The following is a 20,083-nucleotide window of genomic DNA, read 5'->3' as shown; positions in this document are numbered from 1 at the left end:
AACAAAGAAAAGTTGTCCAAATGTCTGGTCAGATGAGCTGAAAAAAAAAAAAGCATTCAAAAATGAGGTCATGTTGAACACATAAGCAAATATTATAACCAAATTTTATTTTGGCATGATCAAAAGATATTACAACGAAAGTAAAGATGGACATTTGTTGTGCAGCAGCTGCTTATACTGTTTCATTTCATCACACAATTGCCATGTTGCTGCCACACACACACGCGCACACACACACGCACACAACATCCATTTACATCATCCGCACTCATTAAACACGCTCCCGATAATACGATTATCTGCAAAATACACATTTATCCTCTTACGAAATGCCCCGTCTCACATGCACACACACACACACACACACAACGCGCACACACATTCAAACAGGGACGCACACGGTGCTCCCATCTATCTGAGGCTGTTGCTGTTGGGCTGTGATCCCGCGAGGCCGGGATGGTCGGGACTGTGGCGGTTCTGCAGACGGACAGAAAAAGCAGAAACTCTCTGGTTTGTATTCAGCATGCGTTCCACACAACTGCATTGTGCATATGAGCAAAAACAATTCGCCTAACACCTATTGCACATCGACAACTGCGGGGAAAAAATAAAGTTGTATTTTTCAATTCTAATTGATTTTATTTTTATTTTTTTTTACCTGCGACACAGAAGATTGACTTACTTTCTTCTTTTTCTTGTCTTTCTTCTTTTTCTTGCGGTCCGGATCGTCGTCTCGCTTTTTCTTCTTCTTTTTGGGATCAGAGTCCGATGGAGTTTCTGTGAGGTCAAAACAGAAACACATTTAGGTCAGTTCAATAGATGCTATACTCACACCTCAGGGACAGCCTAGGAGACGTTCTATTCTGTACCTTGAGGCAGTGGGTCCTGCGGTCGATGGTGTTTGTGCTTGTGTTTGCTTTTCTTCTTTGGAGGCTGTATGTGCATCAGTCTGTACTGTTCTGGGAGCTGGAAAAGAAAAAAAACAACAAAACTTTTAACATGTAAAATGATCAGCTGACGCTACTGTGACTGCAATAGAAAAGAACTAGAAGCAAGATTTGTGCTTGTTGTGAGGGGTCAGTACCGGTCCTGTGTGGAGTCTAAAGCCTGTGAGTAAAGCTCCTGTGAGGGGGCTGAAGGAGTTCCCGCAGACAGGTGGCTTATCAATGAGAGAGCGTAACGAGCTGCCGTCCTGGTTGCCTGGACAGTCGATCATCCCTGTGGCACAGACAAGAAAGGAAAAGCGTAAGTGGGGAAATATGCTGGAGATTTTTTTTTCACACATTCCATTTGGTAACGAGACAACAGAACACGCTACAAGTGGGAGCCTCATTCAGAAAAAAACAAACAAACAAAATTAAATCAATTGGATGAACTTTCTGCGTATATAAGAAGTTCACTGCAAGTTGTCAGAGTGCTGGTTCAAAGACTGATACAGGTGGGGTGCTTCTCACTTTGGTGTTTGAAATGACCATTTTTAAAGCCAGGCTGCGTTTGCATTACGGTGAGCCTTCAGCATCATTATGCGCCCTTTAAATGTGAAAAAAATTCCACAGTCGTACTAGTTTCTATCAGCAAATCCACCTAATTCTTTCATGTGGTTTATATTATTTAAAAAAGAAATCACCTAGCAGCGGCTGCCTTCATCACAACAAAGCCGTTCTTGCTGACTAATGTGATATCAGGGCAGATGAGTACACGACTTAGACCGAAACTCAACAGGGCGGTTGCGCCTGATTTAGGGAAAGGAAACAAACGCGATATGTCGCCGAGTCACTGATACTGTGCGAGGAACACGCAGTGATGAAGGTGTTATAGCATCTGCCTCTACTACTTGGTATGAAACCACTAGGAAACAGCATGTGTGTCAGTCAGATCTCACACTTTGCTGGTTAAAAGAACAAACAAAACTCACCTGGTAACTCTGGCAGAAAGTTGCTGAGCTTCTCCTTCACCTTTTTGCCACAGAATTTGTTGTAGGCGTGTTCGAGGTTGTAGTGTGTGATGAGATTAGTGTTGCCCGTTAACTCGTTCCCCACTGCGCACACAAAATAAAAAACATATGAACACAAAGACGAAAAACATTCGTAATGTAGCACAAGACATACTTTCGAAGAGCACCGAAGGTAAGAAAAACGAAACTTAATGATACACGAATAATTCCCGTAATTAACATTAAAGCAAAACTAGAACAAAAATAACCAACATTTAAAAAAAAAAAAAAATTCGTATGAGTGCTTCTGAATAAAACAACTTGATACTGGCTCGATGAGCGTTTCTTCGGCACTTTTGTTGGCTAGCATTAGCTAGCGTTGTTTACAAAGTAAAAGGCACATTTTACAAAGTAAAAAGCACATTTTGGAATATTTCTATCGTAAAATTAAGGCGATTAAGGGAATGCACAAAGAAAAAGTACCTGGAAGCTCCCGCAGTAAATAAAACGGTTCATTCATGGCTCCTGGCTTCCGCAGAGCAGGCCCTTCATCCCCGAGCTGTGGTGGCATCTGCCCCGCCATAGGAACTTGGTTTTGCGGCAGCGGAGGAGGAGGTTTCCCCGGTCCGAATCCCAAAGACGACGATCCGGGCGGTACCTGAGCTTCATTTTGCCCGAACAGAGTTGAAAACATTTCCGTCATGTCTATCGTAGGCAACGCATTTGTGTATGATGGGAAAAGTCGATCTTCCTCAAGCGTACGGCTCGTATTTTCGGACGCAGGTCTGAGCGGAGCTGTTGGCTCGTCTGTGCCTCTTCCTTTGTGGCTTCAGTTCCGTGGCCAGCCTACCGTAATGGCAGGAGCAAACACGCGCGCTGGCATAATGGCCGACAATGACGCGCAACGCAATTTCACTAGTCAATGAGTCACCGACATTATTTTTCAAGTTTATTTTGAAACAAACAATAATAGTAAACTAAATCATTATGTACAGTTAAATTAGTGAGTTGATGCGTGTGCAGATCAGGCCTTTCCAGGTTCACAAGTTGAAGACATCCTCAGGGCAAAGGGAAGCAGCCCGCTTCTCAAACTCTGTGACTGTTGTCTGAAGGGTAAAGGGAAAAACACACGTACATTTTAATTTGATTGACCAAAAATTTCATTGCATATTTCTGTTGTCACCTCTTCACAAAACACTGTGTTTTCAAGTGCATTTTCAAGCTTAAATTATCCAAACAGATTAGTTTCAGGACACAAACAGAAATTAAACACCAATTATGGACTACAAATAATTGTATGTTTTCACTTTTGATTTGGAGTAAAGCTTTTAAAGACACAAAATTTTTACATTTACACTTAATTCTTGTTTTCTTTCTCACCTTCCACTCATTGACTGTTGTTGAAACGTGCTGTTCAGTTTGAGCAATATTCTCTCGACCAGCCTGAACCCTCTGTGCCAGGGCAGCATTTTCTGCTTTAATCTTCTTGAGCTCTCGTCTCATGTAGGCCTCTTGCTTTTGATAGTACGGCATCAGAAAACTGCAAAGGTCCTGCTCAGGGACGCCGCTTGGTCGCCTGAAAAGAGCAACAGAGATAATTGAAAATTATATTAAAATCGTATTACAAACTGTAACACTGGCACCATACAGTTCAATGGCAAAAAGCAGTGGCTTTTTACATAACATATATGACTGCAGGAACAGGTCATTCGAGTTTAACTTACAAGTTATAAAAGTTGTAAATACATTAAGATAAGTTAATTAAAATATTTCACATTTTAATTTGACAGGGCAACATTCAAATAATTTAGCATTTGAAAGACACTTGTTGACAAATAAATATTTACATGGCTACAAATACAACATCTACATACATAGTTCATCAGGATTATCTACTCAAATCCAAACATTTTTAAATACAGTTCTGCAATGTATTAAGAGTAAAAGTAATAACTAATAAGATTTTACTTACCATGCAGGGTTTGGATTGTTTATGGCGGAACTCTCCAGTTTGTCCAGCTCATTCAGTTTGTGTTTTAACTGGCCTTCTTCAACCAGTATCTGAATGTCCTCCTTCAATTTCATCAAAATTTAAAGACAGGACATTTTTGTAGATAGGAACACAATTCAACCAGAACGAAAATCAATAAAATAATTAATAAACAGCATTTTACTTTTAAGTAACATGTGTGACGTGTAGGTATCACACACACCTGTACACTCTTACGCAGCTCTTCTATGAACTGCTTGTGAATGTTTTTCATCTTCTCGGGGTTCTTCTCGTACAGTGGATGAAACATATTGGTGAATCTGTTCAAACTGTAAGCAAAGGAAGATTTAGGGAGAAGTGATGCTCTGTCGTGATAAGATAACGCAGCTGATAGATATCTTCAGTTAATGCATGGCCGGTTAATTGTCAATAAGTGACAACGGTTTTGAAGCTGATCTAAATTATCTTATATGTAGCTCTATATCAACAAATGAAGACTCCAAAGGCACTCCGACACCACAATGATAAGGTAGGACGTGGAAATAGTTCAGGTTTAATTAAAGTGCGTGACGGGAAAAAAAAAAAAAACATTACAAAAAGGATAAATACCTGGCGAGCTCGACATATTTTTCCAAGCTTTTCTGTATCACCTTATCGAACAACTTAAACCTGTTAAACCGAGCGTCAGTCTTCTCCGACGTCTTGTCAGCAGATTTCGCTTTGGCCTCGCGTGAACTAACTTCTTCTCCATTCCTCTGCGGTTCCTTTTCATTCTCTTGTTTGTTAACGGAGTCTTTCGGTGCTGCCGCGACGCCTTCCTTCGTCTTCTTTTTCTTGTTTAACGGCGGCTGGCCTGGTCCCTCCATTATTCGCCCAAACGCTTCCCTTGTATTTCGCTATGTATTTGCAAGTGCCCGCCAAATGTACGGCGAGTCCGCAGGACCACAACACCGTGGCAGCCTGTTGCTTTTTACGCATGCGCAACACTGGAGCCTCCTTTTCCGTTTACTTCAGCTGTCACTCCTCCTCAAACTTCTCGTAGCCTGCACTCGCGGAGGGCAGCATGGCTATTATCACAGGAATCGTCGCCTTCTTGTACCACTTACCTCAATTCTACAAATGGCTACTGAAACCCTATTATATCACCTCGGTCTTAATGACCATCGCCTTTCCGGTGGTCCGAAAGCTGCCCGGTCTGTGCGAACACCTGGCGACCCAGCGAGACGACGGCAACTCTTGCGACTTTGACTGGGTGAGTAGTGCGGAGCTAAGTGGTGGCTAAATATGGTGGAGCTGATTCATGTGTTCTTAAGTGACGTCTTAGTTCGTGAAGGTGCATGACATTAAATATGAATTGTATGTATGTTTTACTGTACTGAATGTCTGTATTTATAGATTAAACTTGGTTTAGATGATCATTTTTTGATTTGCTTTTCAGAGGGAGGTGGAAATCCTCATGTTTCTCAGTGCCATTGTGATGATGAAGAACAGGAGAGCATGTAAGATCACCCCCACCCCCAACACAACCCAACATTACACTCTCTTTGTGTAAACCAACTGATGTGCCTTCCAGGCAAGTGGTTGTTTACACTGTCAACAATCACGTCATTTTAAGTGGCCGTCAGGTAGTACAGAGAAGAGAGCAGACCAGGCTGACTCGGGAAATTCTTCCTGAGCCAGGCAATTTTCTTTATTTTCTGAAACCGCTTACCAGATGAGGAAATGTCTGAAAACTTTATTTATAACTTGCGTGACAGTTGTTCAATTTTACAAACAAATGCCCGTATGTTAGTTTATCCCAGGTTATAAACCCGAAACCCTTGTCTGTGGGTAAGCTTGTCTCTTAATGTGTAACCCTTTAAACTACCGCAAAGGTGTTTGTGACATAATGTTTAACCGGTGAAAATGTGAGTATCGGAGCACGACTCCCTGCACCAACCAGACAAAGGAATTGTTATACTAAAAACTCTGTGTGTTGTGTAAACCTTATCTGTCCTCCCTCTGACCTTGTCTCAACAATGCAAAGGCTCCTTGTTTCCCTTCACTGCTGAATTCGTTGTTCCTCTCTTCCGTCTTTCTCAGTCACAGTGGAGCAGCACATGGGCAACTTGTTCCTGTTTAGCAAAGTAGCCAATGTGATCCTTTTCTTCAGGCTGGACATTCGGCTTGGCATCCTTTATCTGGCGCTGTGTCTCGGTCAGTTGGTTTTTTTTTTTTTTTTTTTGCAAAGAACACATATATTGATTAAACAGCAACAAAGTGGACTCTTCCTCCTGTTAGTAAAATGCAATATTTTCATTTGCTCATTTGCTAAGTGTTAGATGGCGACAAAATGGAAACCTATGATCAGACTGTTAAGCCCTAAATGTATATAAAATATTAATAACTGTAAAAATACTTTAAATAACTATAAAAACAGGCTGTGAAACTGAATTGATCTGAATCAGGGTGTAAAGGAAAAAGATTGTAATGACTACAGTTTAAACAAAAGTGCACTCCTGTTGACCATTTCCACAGTCTATAACCTCATGATTCATCTAAATTTCTCTTGCTTGGTTTTCAGCTTTTGTGATGACCTGTAGGCCGCCACTTTACATGGGCCCTGAATACATCAAGTACTTCAGTGACAAAACCATTGATGTGAGTGGGACATCGAACATCTCTCCATGGAGTCATATATTCAATTTGTCTGCACATTTTCTCAGGCTTCTGCTAAAATGTTTTGATACACGATTGTTAGTCTTCTTATTGTACCAGTTCTCCTTCACTGATGAAGAACTCAGTGCGCCGGCGGGTCTTGGGGGCTCTACACCTGTGAAATCCAATCTAATCTAAGGTTGTATGATATTGGGTCAACAGGAGGAGCTGCAGAAAGACAACCGTGTCACCTGGATTGTTGAATTCTACGCCAACTGGTCCTCCGACTGCCAGTCCTTTGCTCCAGTCTTTGCAAACCTCTCTCTCAAGTAAGTAAAATTGAATGACCGAGGCAACAAGTTCGCCAAACAAGCTCCCAGGATGTCGGATTCAGTTGTAACTGGAAAAGACATGGAAAGTGTCACACTCAATAAATATGCATCTATTATGTGCAGGTAAACGATTCTTGTGTTTGAACGTCTACATTCCACAGATACAACTGCGCTGGACTCAGATTTGCCAAAGTGGATATTGGACGCTATGGAGAGCTTTCTACCAGGTCATTAAAGTCTCTTTTTTCTGTCTTTCAAAAATGAACGTTGATATTGGGTAAAAATTCTTCATGCTCAGGTGATGACTCCCCCCCCCCGCGAATGATTATTTGGAACAGGTACAAGGTGAGCACTTCACCTCTGGCCAAACAACTCCCTTCTCTGGTGCTTTTCCAAGGAGGCAAGGAGGTCATGAGACGACCAATGGTGGACAAGAAGGGAAGAGCCGTGTCTTGGAACTTCAATGAAGTAGGTCACTCCTTAACAAAAGGCAGGCTGCAGGTACAAGGCGGCGGATCTTTGTATACATTACTAATATGAAGTGCTTTTTGCTCACAGGAGAACATTATCAGAGAATTCAATCTCAACGAGTTGTTCCAAAAGTCCAAGAAGCTGAGCAAAGGTCGAGGGTCGAACCAAGAGGAGCAGACCGTCTCTCAGCCAGAGGGGGGCAGCAACGGGCTCCATTCTGAAAGCACTGATGCTGAACATCCAACGGAGAGCAAGAAAGACCAATAATGTGAGCGGCGGCGGGAGCAGCAGCGAGAAGGAGATTATAATAAATACAAGAACGCTGGCAGGTTATTTATCTTCATGCAGAATCGTCTGCCAGAGAAACCAACCAAACAAGTTGAACCTGGTTTCACTGTCGTGCCAGACTTCTGGAGAGTGCCTTATATTTATCCGCTCTGAAATGTTGCAATAATTTTGAGATTTTATTACAGACTCTTTCAGACCAGCTACCTTTGTATGAAATTGTGTTTGACTTTGTTCACTGACTTATTACTGTGTCAGCTTTGACTGCCTGTATTGTGCGATTGTATGTTTACTTGTGTCTCATATTTCAACGGCAAAGTGCAGACAATTTAAATTAAAACCAAAAGATCAAAATCATTGTTAATAATGTTCAAGATGCAGGACCATTTTTTTCATCAATTTGACCTCTTTTTTTATTTTAAGAAGACATCTTTTTAAAAATTCTTTATAAGGCCATTTCGGAAATGTCTTTATGAACTCATTACAGATATCTGTGAAACTCCGTCCATTCATCGCAGCCCATAGCAAGGTTTTATCTCACACAACAGTATACTCACTAAACTCACATAATCTTAAAATTGTTCACTGGCCACCAATGACCGGAGCAGTAAGAAAAGCAACACAGGTTCTCTTTATCCTCAGACAAGGCTGCATGTGCCATTTATGATGCATTGTTTCTCTGTGCGACCAACCAATGAACCAGGTGGCCAGTTGCCAGTATTGTCACTAGTATGCAACACCAGTGAAGCATTCAGCACGACAAAGAGAAAAAAAAAATCACATGCATACCAAAGACAAAGGCTTGGGGGGTGGGGGGGTTGGAAAGATGCATCACAATTGCATGGATTGAGTAATTTTAACTTGTGTGCTTCAAGCGCACACCCAGACCTACATCTTTAAAATGGCTGCAAATATTACACTATTCTCTGAGTTCAAAAAAAAAAAAAAATCCAGAAAAGTAATTGAAAGGGCTTTCTTCCTCTTTTTTTTCTAAATTTCAGAACAATTGTACCATTTCATAGATTAAAAAAAAAAAAAAATACAATTAAGAGACCTCATTGACTCACAATTATTTCTCTAGAATTTCAAAAAAAAAAAAAAACAATAGAAAAAGTATTTGCTTCACAATGAATAGTTTCAAGGCAAAAACAATTGCAAATCAGTCCCTTTAAAAAAAAAATTTGGACGACCACATTCCCCATCATGCATGCTTTTCCATTAAAAAAAAGTCACTTTTTTTCTAAAACATAGGAAAGAAATTTTTTAAGAGAAACTGGTTTGACATTATTTTGAAACGAAAAGGTTGAAGTTGTCTTGTGAAATAAATAGGCCCTCCCCTCACTGACCCCATTTGGCTTGTCATCCACTAACATCTTAACTGACTGATGGACAAAAACGTGACAGAGGAGAAGCTAATACAGCAAAAAAGACAAATGATGATCTTAAAGCTACAAACAAGATTTTGCATAATGGCTCTAGCAGAAGAAACGTTACCAGCATACATTCCACAAAGATGCCTGTGCTGCAAGTGTGATTCAGAATTTCTTTGTGGCTTTCACGAAATAAAGAAAAGGAGGATAGAGAGAGAAAAAAACAAAAATCTCATTCAATCGTATGCCACGAACCTCATGCGTCCTCAGACGGATCGTCATTGTCTTTGGGCAGCGTCAATTCCAGTGCGAGCTGGAGCCCGGCTGATGCAGCCATCACATATAAAACCAAAACGGGAAACTGATTTGAAAACGCTCGCGTGAATAATTTCTCGCAGTACATCTGGCCACCCTCCTCGCAGGCAATCTCCAATACATGATCGTTTGACTCGTTAGTCATCTGCAAGTTCTTATACACTTATATATAACATTTTTTTCAAAAAATGTATACGATACTGTTACTGATACTGAGCCTTATCAATAGTCAGGTTTCGTGGTCCATTCAGACAGGTGGGAGGGGGGGAGGGGGGGGTGTTTCTATTGGTCAACAGTCCTGAATCCTCGCTCTCAAATCTATATCCAACAGATAAAGGCCATCCTTTGAGTGGAGAGTCAAACACAGTGGTCAATACTCTGTGTGCTAATGTACCAAAGCAATAAGAGTAAAAATCATACATGACAGACAAAATCTGTAATCCGGCCGTGATGCAGTCACAGCCAGCCTATGGCTCTCAAAAGTGGCTGAATGGGGGGGGGGGGAGAGAAACAAACAAACAAAAAAAAATAACAACAAAATTACCAACTGTTCCCATGACGTCTTTGTTCAACTCTGAATGGAGGCGAGCTGTGAAGACTGGCCGCCCTTTGAAAGGACACCGAGTGTTGCTGCTCCTTCAGTCGGTCAGTCAGTCAGCCACCGTGAGGCATCTGCACTTGTGAATAATATCCAGCACAGGAAAGTGAAACTAGTCCAGCAACGATGCCCCCCCGACCCCCAACCCCGAAGCCCCCCCCCCCCCCGTCTCCTCCCGTCACGCCGTGGGGGGAGGGGTGGGCGGCCGCTCACTCACACTGAGATCTCGTAAGTGGTCCCTCCGACACCGGTCACCTTCTTCACGCCGCCCCCTGGTTTGGATGTGGCGTGATTGGTCGACGCTGGGCGAGAGGCGGATCTGGTTGGACGGTAATGAGGAAGGGGGTGGGAGGAGTGGGGGAGGGGCAGATTGGGGACAGAGAGAGGAAAAATGGCTGTGAGGGCAGGTGGTTTAAAAATGGGGGGGAAATAAATTGCGTATTCGTAAAAGAGATATAAGGTATGGTGGCTGACAAGGGCCAAACACAATACAACTGCCGAATGCGCCTCAGTTGGCGAAAACAGCTGAAGGTATGGAAACAATGCAAATTCACAAACACAAATCCTCTGTCTACCTGTGTGTCTCTCCGTTGAGCTGTTCCGCAAAGAGCGCCCCCTGCAGGTTTGAGGCACTTCCTTTGCAGTGACTGGTTTATGCAGCGTTTTTTGTTTGCATGTGTTTTCTCACCATTTTGCATCACTTCTCTGTTTGTAGCGCATTTGATGATTAAGTATATATTTTTATGTCTTGCAGCGTGTTTTTTTTTTTTGTTTGCACCACAATCCTCTTTTTGTACCTTGTTTTTTTCTGTAACTTGTGCTCTTTTCTTTGTATTTGCATCGTTTCTATACCTGCAGCTGTTTTCGCCAACAAAGGCACATTAGGAAGTTGTGTTTGGCCCTTGTCGGCCACCGTAGTAAGGCGATTGGAAAATATATTGAAAGCTTTGTGGGAAAAGCTGAGGGCAGAAGACAGGGAGACGGCAGCGTGGCAGGACATGCACAGAGATAAACACACGTTTGCATGCACAGAATCCATCAACGGCACTAACATGAGCCCTGATGAAACACAAAACATGTAGAGTTGCCGTTCAGAACCGGTAAAGGAGAAAGAGGAAGACTCACACAGATCAGGGAGGAAGAGGAGGGCTGACACAAACCAGAGAAGAAGACGATGAGGATCAAGAGGGGAAGGAGAATGAGGAGGCCGACGGGCGGATCGCTACTCACTGTGGAGCCTGTTGCCCTCCTCCAGCTCCTCCCCCTCCCCCGCCACCGTCGCCTGCTCCTCCTCCTCCGGCGGAGGCGAGGCGGGGTTTGTGCTGAGGCCCCGCCTCCCGAGCGTAAGGCTGCGACTTGGCGAGGGAGAGGCCGCGGGGCGGCGGCGACACCGGGGGCTCCAGCGAGCGGACCCCGGGGGAGGAGGAGGAGGCGGAGGACGAGGGGTACCGGGGGGCTCGCGAGGCCGAGTCCTGGTTGTGGTGCAGCAGCAGCAGGTGCTGGCTGTCGGCGGAGGGGGGCGGCGAACTGATGGCGCGCAGGTAGGCCCTGTGGGGGGAGGAGAAGGTGGCAGAGCCCTGGAGCAGCTGCCCCTCCCTCTGCTGGGCGATCTGGGCCGAGAGGAAGGGCGACGTGTAGCCCTGCAGCCGGGCGCCGGGCCCCCCCACCGCCACTGCCACGTCGGGCTGCCGGCCCGCGAGCGCCCCCTGGGGGAAGGCGGCGTGGGGCCTCTGCGGCGACAGCTCGTGGGCGGCTGACTCGAACTCGGGGCTCTCGGACGGCGTCAGCAGGCTGTCGTAGGACAGGCTGCCGTTCCGAGGCGTCTGGTTGGCCAGGCTCTTGTAGCTGGTGTCCGTGGTGCCCTCCGACTGCAGCACGGCCAGCGGGTTGTGGGCGGTGGCGTGCGCCGAGCGCAGGCTGGAGGAGTGCGAGCCGCCCGCCGACAGCACCAGGGAGGACGGGTAGGACGTGTAGGAGCGCCCGGTGAGGGAGTAGCCGGACATCCCCCCCGAGATGGCCGCAGTGATCCGGGCGGGGCTCCCGGGGCCCTCCCTCCTGTCCCCCCCACCACCCCTGCGCGCCCCCATGCCGGCCCCCGCCGCCCCGTCCAGGCTGCTGGGCTCCGAACGGTAGCTGGGTTTGTGACTCGACTGGAGGATGGAAGGAGACGGAGAGTCGAGGCTCTCGCCGCGGATCATCTGGGAGAGAGGTGGACAGGACGGGGGGGATGAGGGGGGGAAGAAAAAGGCACGAATGGAGATGAGGAAGGTCAAGACGGGTGAGGAGGAGAGACGAACGCTGCGGTGTTACCTGAAGAATAGATAACAGCATGGAAACGTGTGGGTTTTTTTTTGTCGTTTTAAACAGAAAACGAGTGCTGGGGGAGAAAAACCAGATGCTGGACTGGTGGTGCACCAACTGCATCATCATCACACTACTGGACTGGAAAACACTGACTGGCTCTGACAGACGCTAGCTGCGTTTCCATCACGGTTTTTCCGCAAAACGAAAGCGACATTTCTAAAATTTTGGCAAAGTACAATTGCGATTTTCAGGTGTTTCCATTGAATGGTGTGAAGCGCATAAGCCGTAATTCTCGTATAATCTCGCGGGACGAGATTTCCCCAGAATTAGGAGAATTTACAAGAATTGCGTTTGCTTTTGTATGTTTACTGTTAAGAATGGTTGTTGTATTTTTCTCTTTGATAACTTAAATATTCCGTCTCCTCCTCCGTCTAAACATAACGCGCCATGTTCACTTGAAGTGACCTGGTCACGTGACCTCGTGAGTCACCCGACGGGTAGATGCTAGAAAAGTGTTTCCATGACACTTTGGTGACATACCTCTATATCGATACGTCTGAAAAACCATCTCATGAGAGGCAAAGCAAGCTTTTAGCAATATTTGAGAGTTTTTTCGAAACTTGGGCGTTTCCACGACCTGTTTTTTTTTTATTGCGATATTTAGGTTTTGCGCAATTCTAGGGGTAATGGAAACGCAGCTAGTGACACTGCACATCAAGGAGTGTGTTTGTGCGTGTGTGTGTGTGTGTGTGTGCATCAACACGTAAGATGGCACTACAGTACATATACATTCAGTACATGAACGGTTCATTCCAGTCAGTGCAGTCTCAGGAGGGGGAAGGATAGGTCCACTCAGACACACGGAGACAACTGAGAGGGAGGTGGTCCACACTTACAAACACACGTGACACTGCTTTAGACTTACTGATCGACTGATGGCCACTGAATGATTCATTCAAAGTAAAAAAAAAAAGAGGGGCACGATATTAATCACAAAATAAAATAGAAAAGGCAGGAAGTATTAACCAGCAGACCAATCGCTTTCCTGTTTTAACATGTTTAGCAAAAGGTTTAAAACTGCCTTTCAAAAATGCTATACAACTGGCCTGTTCGTGCCAAAAGAAATATGCATTTAACCCAATAATAGTCTGAAAAGCTACATTTTACTATAAGAGTACTATACTATAAGAATACCTGCTATAATAAGAATACTTTGCAATAAGCACCAAAAGGAAGTTTTGTCTCCACTGCCGTGTGGCTTAACCAAAGGTATGCATGTACCTTGTTGGGGTTTGTGACAGCAGTGTGGTTCTTCCCTGGGCTGCTGTAGGCCGGTCTGTACTTGTACATGGATGGTGTGGGCGGAGCTTCAGTCAACAGGCTGCTCTCTGAGTGCCGAGAAACCAAAGACAACAAGTTGAAGGGCGTTGGCTCGTGGCCAGCAATGGTGCTCCTTCTTTTCTCCTCCCCTTTTGTTACGGTGCAGCTGATGTGCAACAGTCGGCCACCTGGTTGAATGGGTTTACTTGTTTGTGCATGTGCGTGCGTGCGTCTCACCCTCTGTGTCACCGCGCGACAGGCCCAGGTAGCGAAGCTCCGGCTTCGGAGGAGGTGGAGGCTCGGCATCGGCAGACTGGCTCTCCATCTGATCCAGACTGCTCTTTGACTAGAGGAGAGGTGAGGTGTCATGTTTTAGATAATAAATAAAAGTAAAATTCGGTCAATCTTTAATGAGACTTTCGGCGATTTTTGAGATTTCCAGTCAGACAACATGAAAAGTCCCATGTTACACCAATATTCAGGTTGCTGTGTTTTATTCTGGGCTAATGTAGAGCAGCATTGTATGGTGAATTTAACAAAATACTAATACTGAACAATTATACGTGTGGGTATTTGCTGTATTTTCAAACACTGACCCTGGTGCTGTGACGATCATTCTGGATGCCGTTGTCCAGAACTTTGGCCTCCAGCTGGGCCTCAGTGAGAGCTGGTCTCAGAAAAGGTGGTTGCACTTCCATTGCATTAGGGGTTCGCCCTCGACCCATGTACCTGAGAGAAAAACACACCATTTCATGACCAAACTGACTGCGTGGCAGACAGACAGACAGACAGTCAGACTTGAGAGATGCTAACCTGGGCGCCAGGGAGCTGCACAGGACGTGAGAAATATTCCTTGCGCAACCATTGGTAAACGGGTTGACGCCTCCTCGAAACTTCCCCGTCACCTGCGGTGCAGAAAAGGAAGGAGAGACGAATGTTAAAGTTGAAAGGACTCAATCAGCAGTGGGATGTCACTGCGCCGGTGCATACCTGTTCATTTGTGGTCCGACCGCGGGCCACTAAAACCATGTGAAACCCAGTCAGGCCAGCGACCGGGACGAAAAATAAACCAGCAACACACATGACGACCATACTGAGGGCAAGGTGGGGAGTTAAGGTAACAAAGGGGTGGAAAACAAGCAAAGTAAAAAAAAAAAGAAATACGCAAATAATCCCATCTTTTGCTTTTATGTAATTGCAATTATGATAAAGGATACGTCACGACAGAATGTGGAGAGTCCAGCTGCTGCTGGTGGTGCAGGACAAAAACCAAACCAAAGCCAAACACATTCACAATGTGAGTGGTGAGTGACAGCAGGAAGAGGAAGAAGTAGCGGTAATTCCTCCGACCAATGCAGTTGTTCACCCACGGACAATGGTGGTCAAAATCCTGAGGGGACACGCGGTCGAGAAGGAACAAACAATCGGGACACGTTACTGGCACGGCACGGATGACTTTTGCCCCTCAGACCATTACAAAGACGGAGGAAGTAAAGGCCACGCCAGTGTTGAATGAGAATTTCTTTTATGTAAAAAGTATAAAAGGGAGAAAATTACCTCCACGCAGTTGTCGCAGACCGAGCAGTGAGAGCAGCGTGGTGGCCTGTAGAAGCGGCAGGTTGAGCACCACTTCATGCGCACCTGTATTCCTTTAATCTCCACCGTTTTATAGAGCGGAGCGCGGAAATCATCCTCCTTGTCCTCGTCGTCCTCCGCTGAAACGACAGTTGCACACACAGTCAGTCTTTATTTTCTCCTCCAGCTGACTGGAAACTGGTCTGATGCGTCCAAGAAGTCCTCGCACATGTGTGTTTGTACAATGTTCAATGCTGCTTATTATTTCCAGATTATTTTTTTTTACAGTTTAAAATACCTACAGACATATTTCTTGAAAATAACAAGTACATTTCCTGAATGAAAGAGGAATGATACACATTTTCTGTCTACCTAATAAAGTTCAGTGAAGTTCAGAAAATCTGTTTCTAATTAGTTATTATTAAAATCTCTATTGTGCTGTATGCGCAAAAATAGAATTAAACATTTGAATAATGACATTGCAATCATACATCAGCAACGTCTGCTTTCTTATGTCGGCATACGGCACTGACATATGTCAAGTGAACAGCCTCACTGCAGTATATGTACAGTAAATAAAGCATTATGACAGTTGCAGTGTCATGACCCTTATGATCCTGAGGTTATTACCTCTGGGGAAGACTCCAGGGTCCATGAAGGTGGCCATGCAAAAGTTGGCGAGGGTGAAAATGAAGATCACGGCCATGTAAATAGGAATGGCAGAAGAGAAACACTCTGACAGCCACGGGCACCTGGAAACAATGCAGGGCGAGAGACAGGAACAAAGTTATTGTTTAGCAGGAGTGTCACAATTATGAGATGCAAAACTGTAGTGTTGTAGTCAAGACCGCATCGACCGAGACCAAGACATTATCAAGACTAGAGAGTATCAAGACCAAGACCAAAACCTTTGGGGTTCTAGACCGTGACAAGATCAAGACTTTACATATCAAAGAAAAAAAAACAACAAAAAGAAAAAAATGACCAGTATCTTTTTTAAATTCAAGGTTGTTTCGAAATCAAACAGCAACATCTCTTTTCAGCAAGGTTTTTGCTGCTTTGCCAACTATTTTGAACCATTTTCAAAAAAAAAAAAAAACTTTGCTTCATAAAATTAAAAAATAAATCAACTAGGAGTAAGGGGGTGTGTCACTCTAGGTGTCACAAACAGAGCACGAAACAGCAGCAGCTGGATTCTTTTCCATTATTATTGTGTCACTGTAGTGTTGGCTGAGTCTCGACCGGTCTTGATCGAAAATCCCGAGTCTGTCCAATCCGGGACCGAGAAAAGACCAATTTAAAATGCCTCAGAGTCCGAGACGAGACCGATCTCAAGACCAATCTCCAGTATTACAACACTACAAAACTGATCAACTCCCTTTGTCTGCTTGACCAAACATGAGTGACACGCGTGCTTGAATTACCGCACTGGCTTGACAAAGAAATCTTCATTCAAGTTCAAGTGCCAACGATTGCAAAGAGTGCTGATCGTGAGCCACGGCGCTGCCAATCAAATTCTAAACTTGAAGCAAAGAGCCAAAGTGATACAGTCTCCCTGCAAAGTCATATTTACACATGCAAATAGCAAACACAACACGGGGAAACATTTTGAGGTAAACAGTGTCCTCACTGTATGTTTACGTTCATGCAAAAAGGCTTTGCGACCATGTTTATATTATAAGCAAGCAGGGCAGCTTGTGTGTGTGTGTGTGTGTGTGTGTGTGTGTGTGTGTGTGTGTGTGTGTGTGTGTGTGTGTGTGTGATGTAGGACACTTACGTGAAACAGAAGAAGAGAGTGGTGGCCCCGACCAGGAAGGTGGTGGCGGCGGACACCGGGACGTATCGGCTGGGTCGGAATGAGCGGGGAGGAGCGGAGGTGGCCCCGACTCCTCCCCCGACCCCCCCAACACTGAAACCTGGCATGGCAGGAGGAAGGAGAGAAAGGCAGGGGGGGGGGACGCGGAGGTAGAGGTCTCCTGCCTGCCTATTATAAAGAGGCTTTTCTTTTTCTAATATACTGGTCAAAATAGTGAACGACTCGCCCGTCGAGGAGCGGCCATGACAGCAGACCTGGAAACAAAAGCGAAGCGACACTATGCAAAGCAGCCGCTAACCAGAAAAATGCTGGATTTGTCCTGTCCGCCTGTCTTCCAAATGTCGCATGGCACTAATAAAAATCTCTCATTAACAAAATATTTTCATTTATTTTTCAATATATGCAGCTTAACATTCATGTCCGCCGCCTAATGGAAATGTTTCTTTATGTGCATAACCTTCATAGAGGGAAAAACTATTCAAGAGCAATATAATAGAAAAATATGTGGTGTATTACAGAAATATTTTTTGTATGGCTTTACAGCATTTTTCTTTTTTTTTTTTTTGGTACAGCAATATAAATAAGTCTAATTTGTCTGATGCTTCTTGGCACCAGCGCTAGTTAGCACAGATGTGCACGTGCCACACGAAACACTTTGCACGGACAAATAAAACTGCAGCAATCTACGACTTCTCTCCGCACACGAGACGGGTCTACATCGACGATCGTCACTTAGTTTGTCTTCTGATTACGCCCTTCTGAGAGGGGAAAAAAAAGAAGAAAGAATTCGAGGCAAAGACAAAAGCAACGTGTGGAAAACGATAGAGGTAGTGGGTGGACAGCCAAGCAAGCAGAGGGCAGAAGCAAGAGCGAGAGAATGGGAAGCAGATTGCACGCAGCAGCTGTTGATGACTTCTGTGATTGTCCCGAGACGGCTTTTTCAGGCACTGGGGTGGGTGGAAGAAATTGAGGATGGCAGCAGGAAGGACAGATCCAGCTCTTTAATCCGAGTCAGCAGGAGAAAAAGCAAAGAAAAGGTTTTGTTTCAAACTGGGAAAGGAGGCCGTTTGACGTCATAAAAAAAAAAAGAAAAAAAAAAGGAAATTAAAATAAAGTATTGTTGTAAAGTCCCCCTGATCTTTTGAGACCCCTGCACTCAGTCTGTGTTCCAATACAGGGGCCAAAATTCAGCTCATTCCAAAAAGAAGCTCCACACGTGGCGCCGATGAACTGCTGCAGACAGCCAGGCCTGGGTGTGCAGACCTCTCCCACCTCCAAACTCTTTGGAAACTGACCATCATCCCCATTGTGCGTCTCTTGGGTGAAGCCATGTGCTGCAGTGACGTCGTGATGCGGTCTCACTCATTGTAGTCCTTCCAACGATTTCTCGGTGCACATGTTTTTAACCGTTGGCAACAGGTGAGGTTCGTTGAATGCCTCTGTGAAGACAAATTACAGTCAGTTGGGGGGGGGTTCTGAGCATCCTTGCACTCTTCTTAGCTATAAATATGTGTCCGACAACATTTGGGGGCTTTAGGGAATATACAAAACTGGCCTAGTTCTAGTTGATGTTGCGTGAACCAAACCAATATTCCTGAAACTAAAAAAGTAGGTTGTTGGTTTCAAGGTATACCGCAAGCTTGGAGAGAAACCACTGACTAATATCCCCCGTCAGACCATTCCAGCAATATGAGGTAATCCAGGGAGGACAGAAATCCCTGCATGAAGTAGCATGCTTATCATTTCTAGATTATTCTTTATCATTACAATTGAAGATGCAGTCTTGCGAAACACGCCATATTTTAACATTGTTAGATTTAACAATTTGAGTCGTAAAAAGTTGTTTTTCTCTTACACTCAGACATATTCTTAAGGTGTAATGTCATCATATCAATATAATCCAATGCTGGTTCAATGTCCGACTGTCACCTGGAGATAAAATCTGAATAACGACTCTTTGTTTACAATTCAACATTAGGCTTGTTCAAATCGCCCCTTCCCCCTCCACGCCAACAGCTACTCCACAATCCACTCTAGCAGAGCATTTCCAGCTGCACGTCATGGTAAATAGAGAGCTGTCACACAGACGTCCCTCAGGAGGATCATGTGAAACACCTCCCACTCCTGGGAATTAGAAAACACCGCGGAAGCTGCGATCTCCGACAAGGAGGGGAGGACGCTATTCGGGCTCCAGATGGAAAAACTAGTCCGTGCGGTGTGAACACGCTGGATCCAGAGTGTCTGTAATCCGAGAGTTTGGACACACCCCTCTTCTCGACAGTCATCGGGTGCTATCAGATTCAGAAGTTCTGCCAAGGCGGAGTGTCAGTGTGCACGCTGTTAATCATCTCATCTGCCCAACAACAAATCCACCCCCCCTTCCCCGTCTATAATGGATGTTAATCCCAAAATCTCCCATGTCGAGCTTTGCCCGTCATGTCACTAGAACAATCCGCCGGATGACCACGTCGTTGAAGTGGTGGACAAACACAAACTCAAACTCTCTCGCCCGCCGATGCATTTCAAAGTCACACCAATTACTTGCTTTTAAAACAATACGTTGGAATCGACCAAGCGTTTAACAACAGGCCATTGCAGTGCTACGATTCAATCAACTGTCACTATCTGCCCGCACCACAAATGCACAAAAAAAAAAGTTAGAGACAACATGTATTAACAGTTGTCGTCATTATTCGGCGTTTTACCTTAAAGCGACGAATACTCGGCTATCAGCGAGAACTAGCCTCGAAAGTTTTTTTCTTTTTGCGAAACTGCCCAAGCCTTTGGAGTTGGCTAACGTCACCTGGCTAATATGGACGCTCTTTACTCAAAGATAATTTTAAAACGTCGGATATATGGCTGAAACTGCGTTCATCTCAGCCGTCAGCACGCAAAACCGGTGACACAAACACAACATACCTAACACCGAAACTGTGAGCTGTCTTGTTAGCAGGGTGTGGGTCGAGGAGGTCCTCCTTTAGAAGAGTGCTAGCCGGAGTGTTAGCCGCTGGCTAGGCCGACATCGGAATCCCGGAACTTGCTTGTCAGGTGGAACGCACAGCCAATCAGATCTCGAGGAGGTGTGGTCTCCAAGAACAACCCTTGCGCTTCACTTTACGGTAGAAATTACTATCAAA

General features: G+C 44.8%; 4 protein-coding genes across 6 annotated transcripts; 1 reads left to right on the top strand and 3 right to left on the bottom strand.

The window, feature by feature from the left end:
• Positions 1-86: 86 nt before the first annotated feature.
• On the bottom strand, positions 87-2,785 carry med19a (mediator complex subunit 19a). Of its 2 annotated transcripts, none has more exons than XM_076046656.1 (6): positions 2,417-2,785; positions 1,916-2,038; positions 1,085-1,218; positions 870-966; positions 659-777; positions 87-477 (listed from the first exon to the last, which is right to left on the bottom strand). In XM_076046656.1, exons 1-6 carry the CDS (start codon positions 2,634-2,636, stop codon positions 412-414), a joined length of 759 nt encoding a protein of 252 aa, XP_075902771.1. In that variant the 5' UTR covers positions 2,637-2,785; the 3' UTR covers positions 87-411. The 2 variants fall into 2 exon arrangements, with proteins under 2 accessions (XP_075902771.1, XP_075902772.1); XM_076046657.1 differs by having other exon boundaries at positions 683-777; positions 2,417-2,782.
• Positions 2,786-2,908: 123 nt separating this feature from the next.
• Positions 2,909-4,880, bottom strand: pmf1 (polyamine modulated factor 1). Its single transcript, XM_076046658.1, has 5 exons — positions 4,533-4,880; positions 4,147-4,252; positions 3,906-4,006; positions 3,314-3,509; positions 2,909-3,039 (listed from the first exon to the last, which is right to left on the bottom strand). The coding sequence occupies exons 1-5, from the start codon at positions 4,787-4,789 to the stop codon at positions 2,974-2,976; spliced, it is 726 nt and encodes a 241-aa protein (XP_075902773.1). The 5' UTR covers positions 4,790-4,880; the 3' UTR covers positions 2,909-2,973.
• Positions 4,881-4,923: 43 nt separating this feature from the next.
• LOC142901919 (thioredoxin-related transmembrane protein 2-B-like) lies at positions 4,924-7,994 on the top strand. The gene is made up of 8 exons (XM_076046655.1): positions 4,924-5,175; positions 5,362-5,422; positions 6,006-6,119; positions 6,487-6,563; positions 6,783-6,889; positions 7,054-7,119; positions 7,231-7,360; positions 7,451-7,994. Exons 1-8 carry the CDS (start codon positions 4,987-4,989, stop codon positions 7,628-7,630), a joined length of 924 nt encoding a protein of 307 aa, XP_075902770.1. The 5' UTR covers positions 4,924-4,986; the 3' UTR covers positions 7,631-7,994.
• A 687-nt stretch (positions 7,995-8,681) lies between these two features.
• Positions 8,682-20,025, bottom strand: zdhhc5b (zDHHC palmitoyltransferase 5b). Of its 2 annotated transcripts, XM_076046654.1 has the most exons (13): positions 19,866-20,025; positions 18,242-18,385; positions 16,908-17,945; positions 15,761-15,882; positions 15,113-15,270; positions 14,773-14,945; positions 14,546-14,648; positions 14,369-14,460; positions 14,152-14,284; positions 13,793-13,901; positions 13,517-13,623; positions 11,162-12,129; positions 8,682-10,250 (listed from the first exon to the last, which is right to left on the bottom strand). In XM_076046654.1, exons 3-13 carry the CDS (start codon positions 17,051-17,053, stop codon positions 10,145-10,147), a joined length of 2,217 nt encoding a protein of 738 aa, XP_075902769.1. In that variant the 5' UTR covers positions 17,054-17,945; positions 18,242-18,385; positions 19,866-20,025; the 3' UTR covers positions 8,682-10,144. The 2 variants fall into 2 exon arrangements, with proteins under 2 accessions (XP_075902769.1, XP_075902768.1); XM_076046653.1 differs by having other exon boundaries at positions 16,908-18,385.
• Positions 20,026-20,083: the final 58 nt, after the last annotated feature.

This window comes from Nelusetta ayraudi, unplaced genomic scaffold, assembly GCF_046127955.1.
Source record: "Nelusetta ayraudi isolate G7.1 ecotype Tasmania unplaced genomic scaffold, CSIRO-AGI_Nayr_v1 ptg000090l, whole genome shotgun sequence".
Lineage (NCBI taxonomy): Eukaryota > Metazoa > Chordata > Actinopteri > Tetraodontiformes > Monacanthidae > Nelusetta > Nelusetta ayraudi.
Note: the sequence above shows the minus strand (reverse complement) of the source record. Positions and strands in the feature narration are given on the sequence as shown.

Excerpts from the sequence above, each read along its gene's own strand:
- pmf1 (XM_076046658.1), bottom strand. The coding sequence starts at position 4,789 with ATGGAGGGACCAGGCCAGCCGCCGTTAAACAAGAAAAAGAAGACGAAG. Across the intron at positions 4,253-4,532 it reads AAATATGTCGAGCTCGCCAG|TTTGAACAGATTCACCAATA; the intron begins GTATTTATCCTT and ends CTTTGCTTACAG. Across the intron at positions 3,510-3,905 it reads AACAATCCAAACCCTGCATG|GCGACCAAGCGGCGTCCCTG; the intron begins GTAAGTAAAATC and ends TGCTCTTTTCAG.
- LOC142901919 (XM_076046655.1), top strand. The coding sequence starts at position 4,987 with ATGGCTATTATCACAGGAATCGTCGCCTTCTTGTACCACTTACCTCAA. Across the intron at positions 5,176-5,361 it reads ACTCTTGCGACTTTGACTGG|AGGGAGGTGGAAATCCTCAT; the intron begins GTGAGTAGTGCG and ends TTTGCTTTTCAG. Across the intron at positions 6,564-6,782 it reads TCAGTGACAAAACCATTGAT|GAGGAGCTGCAGAAAGACAA; the intron begins GTGAGTGGGACA and ends TTGGGTCAACAG.
- med19a (XM_076046656.1), bottom strand. The coding sequence starts at position 2,636 with ATGACGGAAATGTTTTCAACTCTGTTCGGGCAAAATGAAGCTCAGGTA. Across the intron at positions 1,219-1,915 it reads CTTTCTGCCAGAGTTACCAG|GGATGATCGACTGTCCAGGC; the intron begins GTGAGTTTTGTT and ends TCTGTGCCACAG. Across the intron at positions 778-869 it reads GCAGGACCCACTGCCTCAAG|AAACTCCATCGGACTCTGAT; the intron begins GTACAGAATAGA and ends TTGACCTCACAG.
- zdhhc5b (XM_076046653.1), bottom strand. The coding sequence starts at position 17,053 with ATGCCAGGTTTCAGTGTTGGGGGGGTCGGGGGAGGAGTCGGGGCCACC. Across the intron at positions 12,130-13,516 it reads CTGTCACAAACCCCAACAAG|ATGATCCGCGGCGAGAGCCT; the intron begins GTACATGCATAC and ends CCTCTCTCCCAG. Across the intron at positions 10,251-11,161 it reads GGAGGGCAACAGGCTCCACA|ATCCGCCTCTCGCCCAGCGT; the intron begins GTGAGTAGCGAT and ends CCGTCCAACCAG.